This window comes from Falco punctatus (assembly GCF_963210335.1).
Source record: "Falco punctatus genome assembly, chromosome: 4".
In the NCBI taxonomy this organism is placed as follows: domain Eukaryota; kingdom Metazoa; phylum Chordata; class Aves; order Falconiformes; family Falconidae; genus Falco; species Falco punctatus.
Genome location: NC_137583.1, coordinates 104185428 through 104202360, shown reverse-complemented (window position 1 = coordinate 104202360; position 16933 = coordinate 104185428). Strand labels below are relative to the sequence as shown.

General features: G+C 40.8%; 2 protein-coding genes across 18 annotated transcripts in view; one reads left to right on the top strand and one right to left on the bottom strand.

The window, feature by feature from the left end:
* The window catches only part of RARB (retinoic acid receptor beta), a 334649-nt gene extending 327138 nt beyond the window's left edge, over positions 1–7511 (top strand). For all 14 annotated transcript variants that reach the window (XM_080385080.1, XM_080385078.1, XM_080385069.1 and 11 more), the window contains 3 exons: positions 698–902; positions 2186–2344; positions 6182–7511. In XM_080385080.1, coding sequence (XP_080241206.1) covers positions 698–902; positions 2186–2344; positions 6182–6378 — 561 coding nt within the window. In that variant the 3' untranslated portion in view covers positions 6379–7511. The remainder of the gene's footprint in view (positions 1–697; positions 903–2185; positions 2345–6181) is intronic.
* Positions 7512–7655: 144 nt separating this feature from the next.
* TOP2B (DNA topoisomerase II beta) overlaps positions 7656–16933 on the bottom strand; it is a 65197-nt gene continuing 55919 nt past the window's right edge. Inside the window, exons 30-36 of one of the 4 annotated variants that reach the window (XM_080385034.1) lie at positions 16188–16346; positions 15317–15524; positions 14744–14826; positions 14330–14440; positions 9263–9379; positions 8357–8454; positions 7656–8141 (exon numbers count right to left, since the gene is read on the bottom strand). In XM_080385034.1, the coding sequence (XP_080241160.1) occupies positions 7980–8141; positions 8357–8454; positions 9263–9379; positions 14330–14440; positions 14744–14826; positions 15317–15524; positions 16188–16346 (938 nt within the window). In that variant the 3' untranslated portion in view covers positions 7656–7979. The remainder of the gene's footprint in view (positions 8142–8356; positions 8455–9262; positions 9380–14329; positions 14441–14743; positions 14827–15316; positions 15525–16187; positions 16347–16933) is intronic. The other 3 variants (XM_080385036.1, XM_080385035.1, XM_080385037.1) reach the window with 3 other exon arrangements.

Here is a 16933-nt window from a genome sequence, read left to right as displayed (position 1 = left end):
TGTGTTTTGCATTCCTCTGTGTCCAGTTAGAGGTGTGAATCCCATCCTCCTCTCGAACGCTCTTTCATCCAGGGTCAGTGTGGGGTGGCTGCTGGCGAGCAAGCGAACTTGCCAAAAGCAACACCGCCTGGGCTTGTGCGGCGCGGTGGGAAGATGCGCTTTGCACAGGCGGGCGGGGTACGCACCCTCACCAGCACGGCCCAGGGCTCCCATGGGGAGGAGGGCTGGTGAGGAGGTTCCGTGTTACAGCGCTCAGGAATAACAACTGCCGTAAAAGAAGAAAAGCTGGGCCAACTCCTCAGGCTGCTGGCCAGGGTGCCAGCCGCCCCGTGCGCGGCTGTGTGGAGGTTCCAAGTTTGATAATCCATTCAGGTGCAGGCTCCCAGGCTGGCAAGACAGGCAGTGCTCCGTGGAGACTGTAACTGCAGCTGTGCTGGTGGAGGGCTGCGCTCACGGAGTGGTGTTTCCCTGCCTGCCTTTCTGCTGTGACAGATTTATATGTGACATATTTATGATGTACCAGAGAATTTTTGTGCTACTAGAACCAAACAACCTGGGGTTTCATTTGAGATTGTTTTGAAGTGACCATGTACTGCAGTTCCAGACATCATTTGCTGCATCGAGAAAACGCAACAAACCTCTCATGAGTTGAATTCTTCAGATTTGTTTTTTTTTTTTTTTTTTTGTCCTTCCACAGATCCTTAGAATTTGCACAAGATACACACCAGAACAAGACACCATGACCTTTTCAGATGGCCTTACCCTAAACCGAACTCAGATGCACAACGCCGGATTTGGCCCCCTGACTGATCTCGTGTTCACATTTGCCAACCAGCTCCTGCCTTTGGAAATGGATGATACAGAAACGGGTCTCCTTAGTGCCATCTGCTTAATCTGTGGAGGTACCGTACAGCGTGAACTCAGATGCGTTTGAAAAGGATGCTGAGATCTTCATTTATGTTCTGTTTTGCTTTCCTGTACTAAAACATCTATATATATAATAGATATAAATATTATTATGTATGTTATATAAACCACTTAACACTAAAGGTTTATTTTCCACCGGTGATAGCTATTGGTTTTATTATGGATACATTTTTAAATGAATCAAATCGTTCTGTCAAGCAACCGATGCTCTTTGCCGTACAGGATACTTGCTGCATTTTTTATAAGTGGTATATGGGTGGTTACCTGTACGAATGACCTTTGTTACAGCAAGATGCCCATTACACAGCTTTTACTCAAAATTGCCATGCATATACATATAGTTACGTTCACACAGAAGTCACTGGTGATAACTTTCTTTGGAAAAAGAATAGATTACATTTTGAAATCGGCATAGTGGCACTAATGACATGATTTGGAGGGGGGGCGCTGATTACAACTTGAAAGGGGCATTGTCAGGTAAAATCATGGTTTTCAAACACAAAAAGTGAAGTGTCAAATAATTTCCAAAATCCTCTGTAAATGTATTTTGTTTCAATCACCTAGTCTCTCTCCTCCTCTGCAGAATCTGGACTAGCAATGGCAACACACCTTGTTTAGTTGGGCCCTTTTGTTGAAACACAAACTGGGTGCTGCTAACAGAATGTTTAAGAACAAGAGTTAGTCTTTGTTGACAATGGCCCTTTAGTACAAAATCTTTCCAATTTTGTGTGTGTCTAACCATAACCCATCAAAAGCACTGGTGGTTTCTGAGGTGTCACTGGTATGTGACTGGTGCATCCTGGTTTATGGGTGGTGTTTGTTGTCACTCAAGCTCGCACTGCCATCTGCTGATACCTGATGGTAACTCAGTTTATTTTAGTATTGATACAAAAAATAAATTAGCGGTAATCTCTTTGTATACCTAGGTAGCTTATCAATGACACATACAAAATCCATTCTGAAATACTGTTTGCAGCAAGGTGTTTTCCCCTTGGAGAGGGAGGTGCAAGAGCAGACTTGTAGTTCCGGGCCACTCAAATGACAAACCTTTCCAGCCACCAAGGAGACATGAGTCTAAGTTTCAGAAGCCATGGTTTAGCCGCTTCACGTGGAATACCCCACTCCAGAGTGTGGGTCATAAGTGAAAAGATGAAATTCATGGAGTTCTAATCAAGAACATGGAGGAGCTTCTGTGATTTGGAGTTTGTAAAAAGAAATACTTATTTAAAACCATGAGTGATATGATACTTTTCTACAGATCGCCAGGACCTTGAAGAACCAATGAAAGTGGATAAGCTTCAGGAACCACTGCTTGAAGCACTGAAAATTTACATCCGAAAGAGACGACCCAACAAGCCTCATATGTTCCCAAAGATCTTAATGAAAATCACAGATCTTCGTAGCATCAGTGCGAAAGGTACGGTGTCTCCCCCTAATTCAGCAAGAGTGTCAGTGTTCAGTTTCAGAGGAAACTGGCCTAGAGACCAGTGTTGTTATTTTTTTAATGTGTCTAAGAAACATCCTTGTGACCTTCCTCTTCCCTTCTTTATGTGTTTAAATCGGTTCTATTTTAAACATACATGGCGCTACATTCTTCATGCAACTTACAGTGAAAATGACGTCTTAGGTATAAGTGCGTTAGCAAATCATTAGCGTGAACTCTGTCAGTCATTTTAAAACAAGATAAAACCTTGAATTAAACCTTTGTTGAAGTTTACAAGGGGGTGCAAGTCAACGTCTATTTTGTATCCCTAATGGCTTTCAAAAACCAGTCTGTTTACAGACAGCGGGAAAGGCTGGCACATCCCAAATTCCCCTAAACTGTGGTCTGATATACTTTAGAATGGATTAGATCCAGGATTTTGGAGATTCGGCACCTCTAATCCAAACTAACCATGCTTATAGGTGGATCAGTTTTAACATTTTATGTGGCCTTGTATGTGACCGATCACGTGAAACACACAGTCTAAGTGCTGTCACATAAATTCTCTGAAGCAGGGGTGTGGCTGAAGGCTTTCATTTATCAGGTTCCCCCCAGGGCGGGCTGGGTGGCTGTTCTGGACATAGAGCGGACAGTCCGTGGTGTGGCAGGGCGCTGGCATCGCCGCACACCCTGTGCTGTGGCTTCGAAGGTGGCTGTGCTCCTTTTGTTTGTGTACCCCTCTGTCTCCCCAAGACACAATTTCAGACGCGTCCAGCTGTTTCATGTATGTCCACCTCCAGACTGCTGGGGAGCTGTCCTGGAGAGGTACCAGCCTGAGTACAGAGAGTCTAAAGAATTGCAGCCGGTTCTTATTTTTCACAGTGGTTGATGCAGTTCCACTTTCTTACTGTGCTTACTCAGCCACAGGTTTGCTACCCCTGCTAGATAAGCAAGCACATGAGCTTGTATGTACAGGTGCCTATGTAGGTATAGATTGGATTTCCGCTTTTAAAAAAATTACTGATTTCATTTGACGTGGTTTTTGACAAGACTTCAGGGGGGCAGCAGTCAGATCACTCAAATAAATATGCTTACTTTACATTAAAACCTGAACTGTTACACTTTAAATAATATATAAGTTAAAAGATCAAGCTATAGCTATGTTTATATAAAGAAGTGAGCTATTTAATTGGATTGATTAGTACCAAAAGAATAACTTGGAAAGCGCCAGAGCGGGAAGCAAAAGTATCCTAAAAAGGATCCACTTAGCAGGTTATCTAAAGCTTGCATTTACCCTCAAGTAAAGCAGGCTCCATCCAACTGAAACCGCCAAATAAACTTAGAGCAGTACTGAGCTACAAAAATATTTAGGGGAGCTTTTTCGTTCTACTGTTCTTGCTTGTGGGAAATCCATTGCACTTTCCTGCTGCTTTGCCAGAGCCCTCCAGCTCCTCAGGAACACGGCTCTGTCTTTATGTTCAGTCACAAGAAAGGATTCTCCTCTCCATTCTGACATAAGTATTTAACTTTAATTATATCATTAATGTTTTATGGTAGAACTAAATCATACAAAGGACTGGTGATGTCCTGGAGGTGGGTGTGTGTGTCTTGAGTTTCATTTGAAAGACGTACATTAGAAGATAATGACTTTTGATGGTACATGATCGCTGAAAGCAATTACCAAAGCAAGCATGACCCGAAATGGCCGAGTCTAGTGTCTCCTTGCACTAGAGTTCCTTATACAACGATGTTCCTCTGTGACATCAGAAGTATCGTAATGAAGAATTAAGCATGCGTGGGACTAAAGCAAGAGACTGTCTTCTGAGTTCTCTCGTCCCACCATTAAATTGGAAGTTTGCAAGACCTGAAAAATTACTGTGGCTTTACAGTGGTTACTAAGTAACCAACAAAACCACCTGGTAGTCCAACCGACTACTCCGCAACAGCAGAAGGCAGGTGTGGAACACGGCCAGATTCAGTTCATCAGCTCTGGCTGCAGATGGTTTTCAGAGAAGCTCTCAGCATAATCCTGCATTAATTTCTTTCCGATTAGGAAGCTTGCCCCTTTGCTCCTCACAGTTATTTAAGAGAGTTTTTAATCAACATTCACTTGGAAAAAGTTGGTCATTGCCTTTGTAGATGATTTTTTGAAGCTCCACAGCTAAGGCATGAACATAAGTGCTCCCTTACAGTCTGGGGTTACCGCTGCGGCTGACAACGAGCTCTCTCCAGCACGTACGTTGCAGCAGCACAGATAAGTGGAATATATCCAGAGGTTCTCTCTGGAATAGTTAATCAGTAACCAGACTATTTTCCCTTTAATTTTGTTGGCTCTTCTTGCCTCCCTTCATGTTTAAAAAGCACAGGCTCCTGTTACGCTATGCAACGTGTTAGACCAGGTATTTGAATGCTGATGTTTACGGCTATAAATTGCCTGATGTCCTGAAAAGGAAAATCTTTTTCCCCCATCAGCAGCAAAACGTGTAAAGCACATTCATGCCTCAGTGTGGAACTGAACCTTTACTGTATATCCTCACTTTACTCGAGACGTAATTCCAAGATGCTGCTGTCGAGGCCTTTCTGAACATGGCTTGTCTGTCACTGCGAGCAGCAGCAGTGTAGAGCGACAGCAGCAGCTGAACCTTCCTGCTTTACAGACCAGGCTGTTCCCAATTAACAGCCCTTTTTTTTTTCACTGAGAGTTTTGTCCATCCAGAGTTCAAGAATTCCTGTCTGTAGTAACTTACTAATCCCTAAGCAGTTCCCTCAGCATTAACTGCCCAGCGTCAGGCAGGGTCTTGGCTGATTTTTAAACGCAGGCTTCTGCGCCGCTGCGGCCCGGCGTCTTAAGGACAGAGCTTCCTGGGAGCAGCGAGCCGATGTCGCACACAAGTTACAGGTGAACTGCGCGGTGGCTGCCTCTTCAGGCAGCTGTCCCCGTACGCCTGTCCTGTCCAGGAAATCTTAACACGCCTTAGGAGCAACAGGCGCTGTTCTCTGCCTTTGTGATTTATGTTCTTTCTTTTAAACTAATATTAGTTGTTGGTTCACAGTCTGAGTAACCAGGATTTATGTAGTACTTTTGTTTAATCCTATGCATACTAGCCTGCAAAACCACGTCTGCGTAAAAATACCTGTTGTTACATTTGCCAAAGACGAACACCGAACAGTTCAGTTAAGTCACCTGTAAACACTGTTAGTGCTTCTGTGTACTTTTGTGGTTAATTAGCACAAGCAAAGAAGCCTGAACGCTACAGGACACTTTACAAAAAAAGTATCTTTTTGCCTGATTTTTTTTTATAAAACAATGGTTTTTTAAATTCCGAATCTTATTTCACAGTTTTCTATAAGGGAAAGAATGTTCTGACTTAAATCACTGCAGTTCTCTTCCAGGATTCACCTCACCTATTTAACAGAAATTGGCCAGAATTTTTGTCATTCTAGTCTTCGCAGATATAGCGTACAGATTAAAAACTGTAAAGTATATTCCAATTTATAAGCACATCTATGTGGGAACAGTTTAGTTTAACTTTTCAGTATAATTTAAAGCTGTTTTGGTTCCTTCCCTGAAAAGCAGCAGTTCATCCCATTTACCTGTGTTGTAATATCAGTCGCTATGTCATGATTTTAAATCAGTTAAGGAGTACCCATCTAACTCCCCCTTCTTGTATGAACGAAGCCATTCCCTTCTTCCACACAAAACCACGTACAGAAGGAGCCATCACATCTGTTACAATAACATACCCTGAAATTGCTACTGATGATGCTAAAAAAAAGAGGAAATTTTACAAACGGTACTAACAGAAAGGCCCTCTTGTTTTCTTTTTAAAGGTGCAGAACGTGTCATTACATTGAAAATGGAAATTCCTGGATCCATGCCACCTCTTATCCAGGAAATGTTGGAGAACTCTGAAGGACATGAACCACTGACACCAACCTCAAATGGAAATACTGCAGAACACAGTCCTAGTATCTCACCTAGTTCAGTGGATAACAGCAGTGTCAGTCAATCCCCTATGGTGGAGTAAGACATTTTCCAGCTACTTCAGACATTCCTAATACCTTATGTACAGGAATGAAAAGCAAGAAAAACATTTTTACTGCTGCTTAGTTTCTGGACTTAATATATATCTATATATGTGTATATATATAGATAAAAACTCAACAAGGACCAAGAAATTTTCATATGTATCGATATATACTCCTTGCTGTTTAAACTCTTAAAACTAGAAAATGCAAACTTTTGAAACTCTAAATCAGCCATTTCATGCAAAAAATAGTTAAGCTTCTGTTTTCTCCTCTGAACATTCAAGATTGCATGGTGACGAGACAGATCTCAAACTTTTAAATTCTGGTTGCATTTCTGATGACTTTGTACATACAAATGTATGGCTGTGCTTTCCATACTGGATGTTTGGTGCTTTCCTTTTGTCTCTCATACCTAAAGCGATCAAGACACCAACCATACGAAACGGACTACCGTACACGTCCAGAAAAGGAAGTTTAAAGGACCGTCTGGTTTAGTTTAATATGAAAACTTGTCTCGGATGCCCTCAGTTCGCATCTCCTTCCTTGTAAAAAGTATACAAAAGTTCACTGCGCTGGCAGAAAAGACATCAGCATTAACTGCCAGATCAGTTATTCAGATGTCAGTTGTTCCACTGTTAATGTCACTTTAAAATTTAAAGAAGTGGTTTCTTACCGGGCTGGTGACCTAGCTACACAATTAACTACCCATTTCTCCAGCAACGATAGCCTCCAAGGCAGAAACACTTTTCAGTGTTACCATGTTTTTGTTTACTTGTTCACAAGCCATTAGGGAAACTTCATGGGATGATAACCAGCAGACTCATTTACAGCATTCCAGTCGGTGAGTCTAGGGTATTTCCTTAAGAAGCAACTGCCAGGAATTAGCTGGGTTATCTGGCCTTCCAGGTGCTAGGGAAGTACAGCTAGGACTTCCAGAAACACAAGGAGAGAATCTGCCTTCTTGGCCTTGTTAAATCACCATGAAGCAGAGTGAAAACTGTGGTAGAATGGTTAACAGATTTAAAGTGTCAGTTTCTTAGGTTTCATTTAAAGCACTAGTGGATTTTTTTTTATATATTCTAGCAAGTCTGTGATGTACTTTCACTGGCTCTGTTTGTACATTGAGATTGTTTAACAATGCTTTCTATGTTCATATACTGTTTACCTTTTTCCATGGAGTCTCCTGGCAAAGAATAAAATATATTTATTTTAAAAAAAAAAAAACAACAGCTCGTGTAGTAGTAGTCCCTCCAGTCCACATTTTACACACACACGATAATTTTCCATTTTTTAATGTTTAAACTTCATTTCAAAAAGCAGGTTTGCTGTTTGCAACCATGACAATTAAAATGTGCTTTAGCACAGCTGTCTAGAACATCTCTACAAGCCAGTCAGACAAATACATGACATTTCAATGAGTAAAAAAGAGCATAAAACTGTAGGTGTAAGAACAAAATGTTAAAATGCCTACACACAATAATAAAAACCATCAATTACATTATCACATAAAATAAGTCAAATGTACAAAAGTTTGCGACAGAAGGGACAAAAGGACAACACAAGATATTTGTTGGAAAAGATTTGTGTGCTCTTTGGGCACTTAATTAAACATATCAAAATCATCATCTTCATCAGACTCTGCAAAATATTTAACTTCTTTTCTAGCCCGGCCTGTCCGTGGCTTTGGGGCAGTTTCGGAGGCAAAGCCTGACTGAAAGATTTCCACATCAGAATCCTGGTCAAAAGCAGCCTTCTTGGACTTCTTTAGAAAAGAAAAGACAAATCAGTTGTAATGCTTTGTACGTTTTTCCCTTTCAATACTCAGAATTGAAAGAAGCCGCCTCTAACATCTAATTTCTAAATGCACCTAAACCCCAAATACCGTATTAGCAACCTGTGATAAGAACGTGTACCTTTGCGTGGGGTAATCCATTAGGGTCTTTTTTACAAAGAGAAAGGAGCAGAGATGGAACTGACCTTGCTCGGTGTTGATTTAGGCGTTTTCTTCCCCGGGTTGTATTCACCTTCATTTTCTGAACTGGATGCTTTCCTTTTCTTTGCCCCTCTACCCTTTCCTAGGTGAGAGATTATGATTTAACTTTGTTTTCCTTTTTTTTTTTTTTTTTTTTTAAAAAAAATTAAACTCCAGACTTCAGCAAACTGAAAAAAAGCCCTAGCAAAATTACTTTAGTACATCTACATATGAAACTTCAAATTTAGTTCCCAACCCAAGCTTCTTCACAACAGCAGTAAAATAGGAAGTTACCGCCCGCCCCAGCAAGCCAAGCTGTCCGTTCAAGATGGGGACAGACTCCGTTAGATCAGTGACTGCCAGACTCCTGAGGTACCACAAGTCCCTGGTCGCCCTCCGTACTGATTACACACCGTTAATTCACCTTTACTGCTTATAGTACGTTTACCATTGACCCGAGCTATCGACGCTGGCACATCCCTTACTGACTGCTCAGATTACACCGCTTGGTGGGCCGCGTGTTGCGAGGGCTGAGAACTTGGATACCAAAGAATTGGATTAAAGAGCCAGAAATAACTACTTACTGGAATGACTAACATCGTTTTACTGTCTTGCAAAAAGCTGAGATCAAACAAACTGATGAACAAAAGAAGGGGGTGGGGGTGGGGGGCAGAGCTATTAAATACATTTCCAACAATGAAGGTCAGATAAAAAGTTCACGCATTGATTGTCAAGAAAAGTAAGTACACTCTATTTGTCACGGAAGAGGCTCATGGCTGAGTAATCTGCTAGTGATTAATCTACTAATAAACCAATGTGGTTCTAATTTTAGAGACCCTAGTTCCGATTCCTTATACAAACGATTGTGAAGCTGCGTTACGCAGAGCAGATGTGGGCACTGAAACGCTTACCTTTGGGTGCTGCCGTCTTCTTTGGAATGCCGAATTCTGAATCTGAGTCAGAGTTTATAATTTCCACCTTCTTGGCCTTGGAAGCTCTTTTAGGTTTAGGGGGCACATCTAGTTTTGCTGTTAGGATTAGAGATATTAAATATGTTAAATTCTTATATTGGTTAGAAGTATTAAATTTTATGAGATTCTCCAATTACAGCACAAATGACAGATTTTAAACCAAGATCAGCCGTTTCAGCACTTGGGGAAAATATACTTCAGCTTTTATGCTAAAACTGCGTGGAATAAACAGGAGGTTTCCTTTGCCATACTTTTGAGATACATCGGTGCATTCGGTAAGTTCCAGTGGTTTTGATTAAATGCGTTTTCATCTTTTTGAGCACAAAACCGGTTACTGGTAACTTACAACCAGCAACTTACTATAAACACGTTTGGATACACCACAGTGTTTACAGACAGAGCTTGCCGCTTGTGACATTTCTGCCTTCAGTGGTACAACTGCAGGACCACCTTCCCTATGATTACGACAGGCGTTTGAGAGACTGTGCACCTGAGTCTGTGACATTTTCTGTCAATCATCTCAGTGAAAAGGAACTTCAGAAAAAGCAGAAAGGACAGGAAGGGGACATACCTGTGGATTTCATACAGAATGTCAATTATTGCTACGCAGCTAGGCTTGCCACCTTTACAGAGACAAATCACTGGTATGTTCTCATAATAGGTGACCAGGGATAGAATCACAGAATCATTTAGGTTGGAAAAGATCCTTAAGGTCATCGGATAATGTGTTCTATATGTTGACAGACAAGTGAGTCCTCTGCAGAAACCTTGAGATATGCTACTGACCTACACTCCATCAGGTACACATACCTCAAAGATGACGAGATACAGGTAAGAAAGCTCCAGATACCAGGAATGTGGACATTTGTGAGAACTCAAGCTTTCATTTATGGTATTACTAGGCAAACGTGTTCAGACAACAAGAGAGTGTCTCCACAAACTTTTTGGCTATGATGCTTTCAACTGCTACCCACTGGTGAGTCGCTGCACAAAGACCGTTACGTCTTTCCTGCTTTTCCGCTTTCCAGTTTTTCTGCTAGGTAGTCCGGGTATCAGGTCCTGACAGTACAAAAACTAAAGCGTCGTGGATAGGGAAAAAAATGGCGTTGGCTGTGGCAGCATTTCAGATAAGACTTGGGGAGGGAAGCAACAATGCTTAGGATGGAAGTCAGGAACCATATTTGAAAGCAACTTGAGACGGGTCTCTCTAGGTATCTCAGCTAGGAAAAACCAGCTGTTTTGGCGTAAAGTAAAACTAAGTAAGCCACAAAGACTACCAGTAAGCCTGGAAAAAAGTACATCACAACTGAAAGCAGATGGAATACTTTCTAGAAGCATCGCCAACAGTCAGTAGCTAGTTATCAGTAAAGGCAGTAGTACCTGAAGGCACATTTTAGGTCCCATAAGGCAATGAAGTCCTTCATCCAGGAAAAAGCTTTGCCAGCGTAAGAAACTTAGACTAGGGGGCAGGGAAGGGAAAGATTCAGAAGTTTCATCAACTTGAAGATGACAAGCAGAAATTTCGACCAAGAGAATCTTAGTAGAAGAGATCTGTTTTAGATGTAGGCAACCTTCAGCACCAGGAGCAGAGGTTTTAGACAATCCTCTTACAGAACCATACAGTTCCTGATGCTGTTAACGGAAAAGTGGCACACCAGGCAGAAGCCAAGTATGCTCCATTGACAAGTACTACCCAGCACATACATCATGAGATGTAACTATCTTCATCTGGCCCTAAGTCCTTGAATTTGTTAACTGGTGTTAGAAAAGGGGTAGACTTCTCACTGACAAACAAGGAACGGACACAACATAACTGGGGAATGAAAGTGAAGGATGACCCACCACCACAAACACTACACTTGTTCTCCCCTTGAAACAGAGCCTGTCAACACAGGTCAACTCCTGTGAAGCCTGCCTGTAGAACACCAAGTCCAAGGGTCAGCAAACCTCTTGTTACTAAAGCAAGTGTCCGTGGCTTCCAGAACGTGCAATTCCCTCTGCACTAACTCTAGCGAGATTCTCAGCTGCTACCTTAGATTATAGACCTAATGACTGCACAAGTGGGAAGGATCTCTGACAGCAACTAGACTGCCATCGGCTCAGCCAAGCTCCCATGACATGAAATGGAAGTCTGCAGTGGGGTCAATGTGCACAGGCTCTCAACAAGTTCAAGTTTTTGGTCGAAAGTCCAGAAATGGTATCAGTCCTACAGCTGATGCGAAGGGTATGCCCCACTGCTAGAATCTCAACATCTGGGCTGTTCGAGGTGAGCAGCTGCTTATAACTGAAGAGCAAGACTGCTTTTCAGATTTCCCTTAGGCTTAGTATAAAGCACTGGAACCACAGACCTCTCAAATAGCGCATGGAAAGCAAGCTGAGCAGTCTCTTGATCCTCTGTAGTGAACACCAGAAGTCAAGAGATTTCATCTCAAATTGATCTTAGTCTGAAAAGAAGCTGAACTTGTACCTATTCCTTTATTTCTCACTGGAGAAGTGGATGTGGCTGTACAGATAGCAAGGCTATAGAACAAATCGTTCTTCAGTTTCAGCTTTCTGTCCTTACAAATCCAAGCTCTGGAGTCCCAGAAAAATCAAACAACAATTGTTTCAGCCACACAATAGTCAGTCCCAGTGTGAGGATGAGCGGCCGGAACCAGAAAATGGGTTCTGAAGGGGCTGCTGATACAGGGCATGCAGCTGGACTTAGAATCAAGGAGACTACTCAAAGGATACCAGATGAGCAATGAACTAAGCATGCTAAGTTATCACTGCACTGTCAAAAACCATGTCATGATGCTGTGGTCATGTCTAATCTGGGCAAAGAAGAGATGAAAACTGGTGAAAGCAACCTGTCCTATTGGCATGCACTGAGAGGGAGACTGTCCCTAAGGCTACTCTGAAGGCAAAAATTTAACTTTTACTTGAAAGAGAGCCTGTTTATACCTATTTTGTGAGTGTAAAGATTAATGACATACTGAGAAACAGATCACAGCTGTATTGCAAGGTTTCAAGTTAGGTTAACAACAACTCATCGCATCCAGGCCTTCAAAAAACAGAGAGGGAGAAAGAAATCGAACGTTAAATTGCATCCATGCCTAGCTACTGCATACCCAGTTCTCTCTTGTATTGCTGCAGTACAGAAGTTTAACATAAAAGACTATTCTATTAGAGATCAGCTATTCCTGTAAACAATCTTCATTTATTGTATTATAGAAAATTACTAGCTGAAAGTGTTTGAGAAGCATTCAGACATTCGCTGATTCAAACAGTTTACAAATTAGATCAGACACAATGCAGCAAGAAAGAGATTAGAAACAGGGAAGCAGTGGGGGAGAGGATGAAAAGATGCTACAGTTCACTGGTACCTAATATATAACACAAGATTTTTTTCTTCTCATTTTTAAAAAAGTTAACTACTGTAACTGGCTGCTTTCTTGCAGATTTCCTTGAGATATCTTTTTTGAGGAAGAATTAATACATTAAGCTCAGCTGCAAATTGGTCAAACGATGGTTTAAAAAGCAAAGGCCACAGTACCACAGGAAAAAAGTACTTTTGGAGGAGAGAAGATCGAGCAGCAAGAAAAAAGGAAATTATCTGAAAGACATACAGGAAGAAAGGCAAAGATCTGAAAGCAACAAAATCCCCTGTCTATCATAAGCTAAGAACTGTATTTTATAACCTATTTTAACTACTATTAGGTAAGAAAAAACATAATTTTCACCATTAATTATGGCAAGTGTCTAGCATAGTTTTTAACACACATTTAGAAAAAAGTGCAAGTCTTTCTCTTAAAAGTAGCACTAACAACTGATGAACCAGTATTCCCCAAAGTACACAGAGGAAAAAAAAAAAACCTTCTTCCTACAAATACCCAAGCTCAACCATAGAAGCAAATCCAAATAATAAACACGCTCTTCTCGGAATTGTCCATAATTCCACAATATAAGAATCTGCAAGATATCAGTTCTAAAAGCCTGACTAATAACTGAAAGTATTTACACCTCTGACGTTTGAGGAGAGCCTTTCATCCTCCGTTTCAAGAAGAAAAACAACTGTGCCAAGTGGAACTTACTGTGAGAGTTTACTGTGCTGGTTTTGGCTGGGATAGAGTTAATTTTCCTCTTAGCAGCTAGTGTGGGGCTATGTTTTAGATTTGTGCTGGAAACTGTTGGTAATACAGGGATGTTCTCCTGATTGCTGAGCAGTGCTCACACAGAGCCAAGGGCTTTTCTGCTCCTCACCCCACCCCACCAGTGAGTAGGTTGAGGGTGCACAAGAAATTGGGAGGGGACACAGCCAGGACAGCTGACCCACGGGATATTCCATAGCATATGACATCATGCTCAGCAATACAAAGCTGAGGGAAGAAGGAAGGGGGACATTTGGAGTGTTGGTGTTTGTCTTCCCACGTAACCATTACCTGCGATGGGGCGCCACTCTCCTGGCTATGGCCGAACACCTGCCTGCCCATGGGAAGCAGTGAATGAATTCCTCGTTTTGCCTATTGAGCTGTCTTTATCTCATATCATGGGTTTTCTCACTTTTATTCTTCCGATTCTCTCCCCCATCCCACTGCAGGGGAGTGAGCGAGCAGCTGCGTGGCACTTAGTTGCTGGCTGGGGTTAAACCACAACATCTACTTAGGAGGTAAATATTTCCCAGGGACTCCTCCTTTGCACTTTCTCTCCTTCCTTCTAAAGTAAGTTAGATCTTCAACCCCAAGGTCATCTTGTTTCACTTGTTCACCAAAGGTAAAAACCTCCCATTAGTTAAACTAATCAAAGGCTGAACACCAGCTGCATATGTGGAAAGTGTTAAGTTTTGACACTACAGTAACCAGTGGAATGAAAGACATTAAGGAGCTGGAAGAAGTTCACACGCTATGCTGAATTCCACTAAGTTCAAAATAAACAAATTCAGTTTCCACTCTGGAGATGTGAAGAGCAAAGGTGGAGAAGACAAGTTTTAAATAAATGGATTGGCTTACAGAACAATCCCATACATACCCTTTTTAGCAGCTACTGTTTTACTTGGAATTTTCTCCGTTTGTTTTGGGGCAAAAGATGATGAGAAAACAGGAGCAGAATCCTCTTCATCACTGTCCAATTTTGTTGTATCTACAATCACAGAGTATGTTTAGAATAAGATTCATTCATCACTGCATATTTTACATCAATATTAATTACAGTCAAAATTAATCTCAAAAAAGTGCTTCCGATACTATAGCTAGGCTACAGACATTTATCTATGATACAACAAGCTTTGTTCCACTACAGACCAGAACCTCCTTCCCCTTTAGAGATCTGGACATCGTTCGTCTATAACATCACTGTGTGAAATTTGTGTATACCACATAAGCTCTCTAATATATTCCATGACAGTTGCTGTAAGATTAAATAGCTCAGTGGAAACAAGCTCACCATCATCTGTCTTCTGAGAGTAAGATGGAAAAGAGAAGATGTTCCCAAAATCTTGATTTTTCTTGTCTTGAGATGTTTTCCTACTTCCAAACAGGAAACAGACATTATGAGTTGCATAAACTACATACTGAAATATGCAGACGTTACAATATCCATATGAGATTAAATTCCTGTTTTAGCACTACCGAGTATTTCTAGCATTTTTGTATAATGCTTGCAGCAGTCAAACCCCTAACATCACAAACCAGTTGTGAACTTCAGGCATTTACAATTAACAGAATTACACTTTTCCCAATAGTTCTGTAAACCAGACTGGCACAACATGGAAAATGGAGAATCTTAAAAAAACATGCAGTGAACAGACGATATTACTGACAGTGCACCATAATTTGGCAAATCAAGTTTACCTCTGCATAGGTCAGTTGCAAGGCTGAGGTAATATGCTTTAATTCCTCCCCAGAAATTTATTTTGCATGTAGGGTAATAACGAGTTGATGTTTCTCAGTTTTGTTCAGAGACATCTGCACTCAAAAAATTATTAGTAATGAAATACTGCTGAGTTATAGTACTTACTCTGGAGACTGCTTTGATTTGGTTGGGGAGAAGTCATATTCATCTTTTTCTAAACTGTCTGAGGGAACAAACTCATCCTCTCTGTCATTTGTAACTGGAGAGGCTTTTACTTTGAGCTCATCCAAATCATTATTGTTGTTGGCATCATCATCATCATCGGCATCATCTTCTTCTTCTGAGAAGTCAAAAGTATACTTGGGCCTCTCAGCTAAAAAAAAAAAAAAAAAACATCTCACACCACTTGTGGTTTGCTCAGATACCTTCAGCTAATGACATTATGCAGACATCACTGGGTAAGTACTTTCAAGGAATGAGAATCCTTCGCTTACAATTGGAAGTTTTTTTGAGTCTATCATTTGAATATTCTTCCTCATCAACTGCTTGAAAAATTAATCAACAGTTTTTCAGACAAAACTGTGTTGTTGTTAAACTATCAATTATTTATGTATTTTCCAAACTTTCAGTCTCCTATATTTTTGCTTTTCATGGGCTGTTCAGATTTTTTTTGAGAAATTTTTACTAGCTATTTGGATTTTTGGGTCTTATTTGACAGTATAATTCATTAGAGTAACTTTTTTATTTGTAATGGTATTATCTGGTCTATTTCTTGTACAATTCATTAGTATTGTGGATAATTTCTATTCTAGTGTTTAGAATAAGGGAAGGATTTCTGGACCAATTTACAAAATCTTTTGTATCAAATCTTGAGTTCCTAGTCCTGACATTTAAGAGTTTGTTCACTAACCGCACAACAAAGAAAATGTAATGCAAGCAATCTGCAGGAGACAAGGTCCTAAAGGCAGGCTTTGGTCAAAAAAAAAAGTAGTTGAAACTTTCAGTCACAGTGCACAATGCACAAGAGCTTGGGTACCTGCAGCTCTCCTAAGCAGAGAGTCTCTTGGAATAATCACAGGCTCATTCTCTTCTAAATCACTTTCAGACTTGGATTCATCATCTGACCACGGGTTTCGTTTCTTCACTTTTTTTGCACTGGATTTTGTAGATGATGGTGTTCTTCTTACCCTAGTACCTGCCACAAGTTAAAGCATTTACTACAGTCAAGGTAAAAAATATTTTCATCTTTTCTAATCACTTACAGTACATACATTTAGCATAAATTTTTATCTTTAAAAGTTCTCCTTTAAGTGTTGTATATTTTCTTCTCCTTCCTGAAGAAAAATCGAATATGATGAAACTATTTCACACAGAACCTGAGCTGCTGCCGCCAAAGGAATCTGGTTTATGACTGAAAAACATAAAAGTCTCTAATTTGAAGTTTTAGCTGCTCTGCAGCCAAACTCCCATTTTTTTAAAGGTTGTTGGAGTTTTCCAGGAAAAGAACAAGCAGTTTTCCATTATTCAGAGAATATGATCAGGACCAGTTATTGGAAAAATGTAATTAACATGGGAAGCAGAGGATACCCCACTGGGCAGTAACAATGCATTCAGTCAGTTGCAGGGCAAGCTCAGGTCAAGCTGGGCTAATTGGCTCTGGCTCCACCAGCGAGGGTAGACCTGAGCTGCACGTACAAAACCCAGTCATAACTGTACTCAGCTAATCTATTCAGGTCAGATAACCCTCTGAATAATTAAAAACAGATCTTTTCTCAGAAGTAT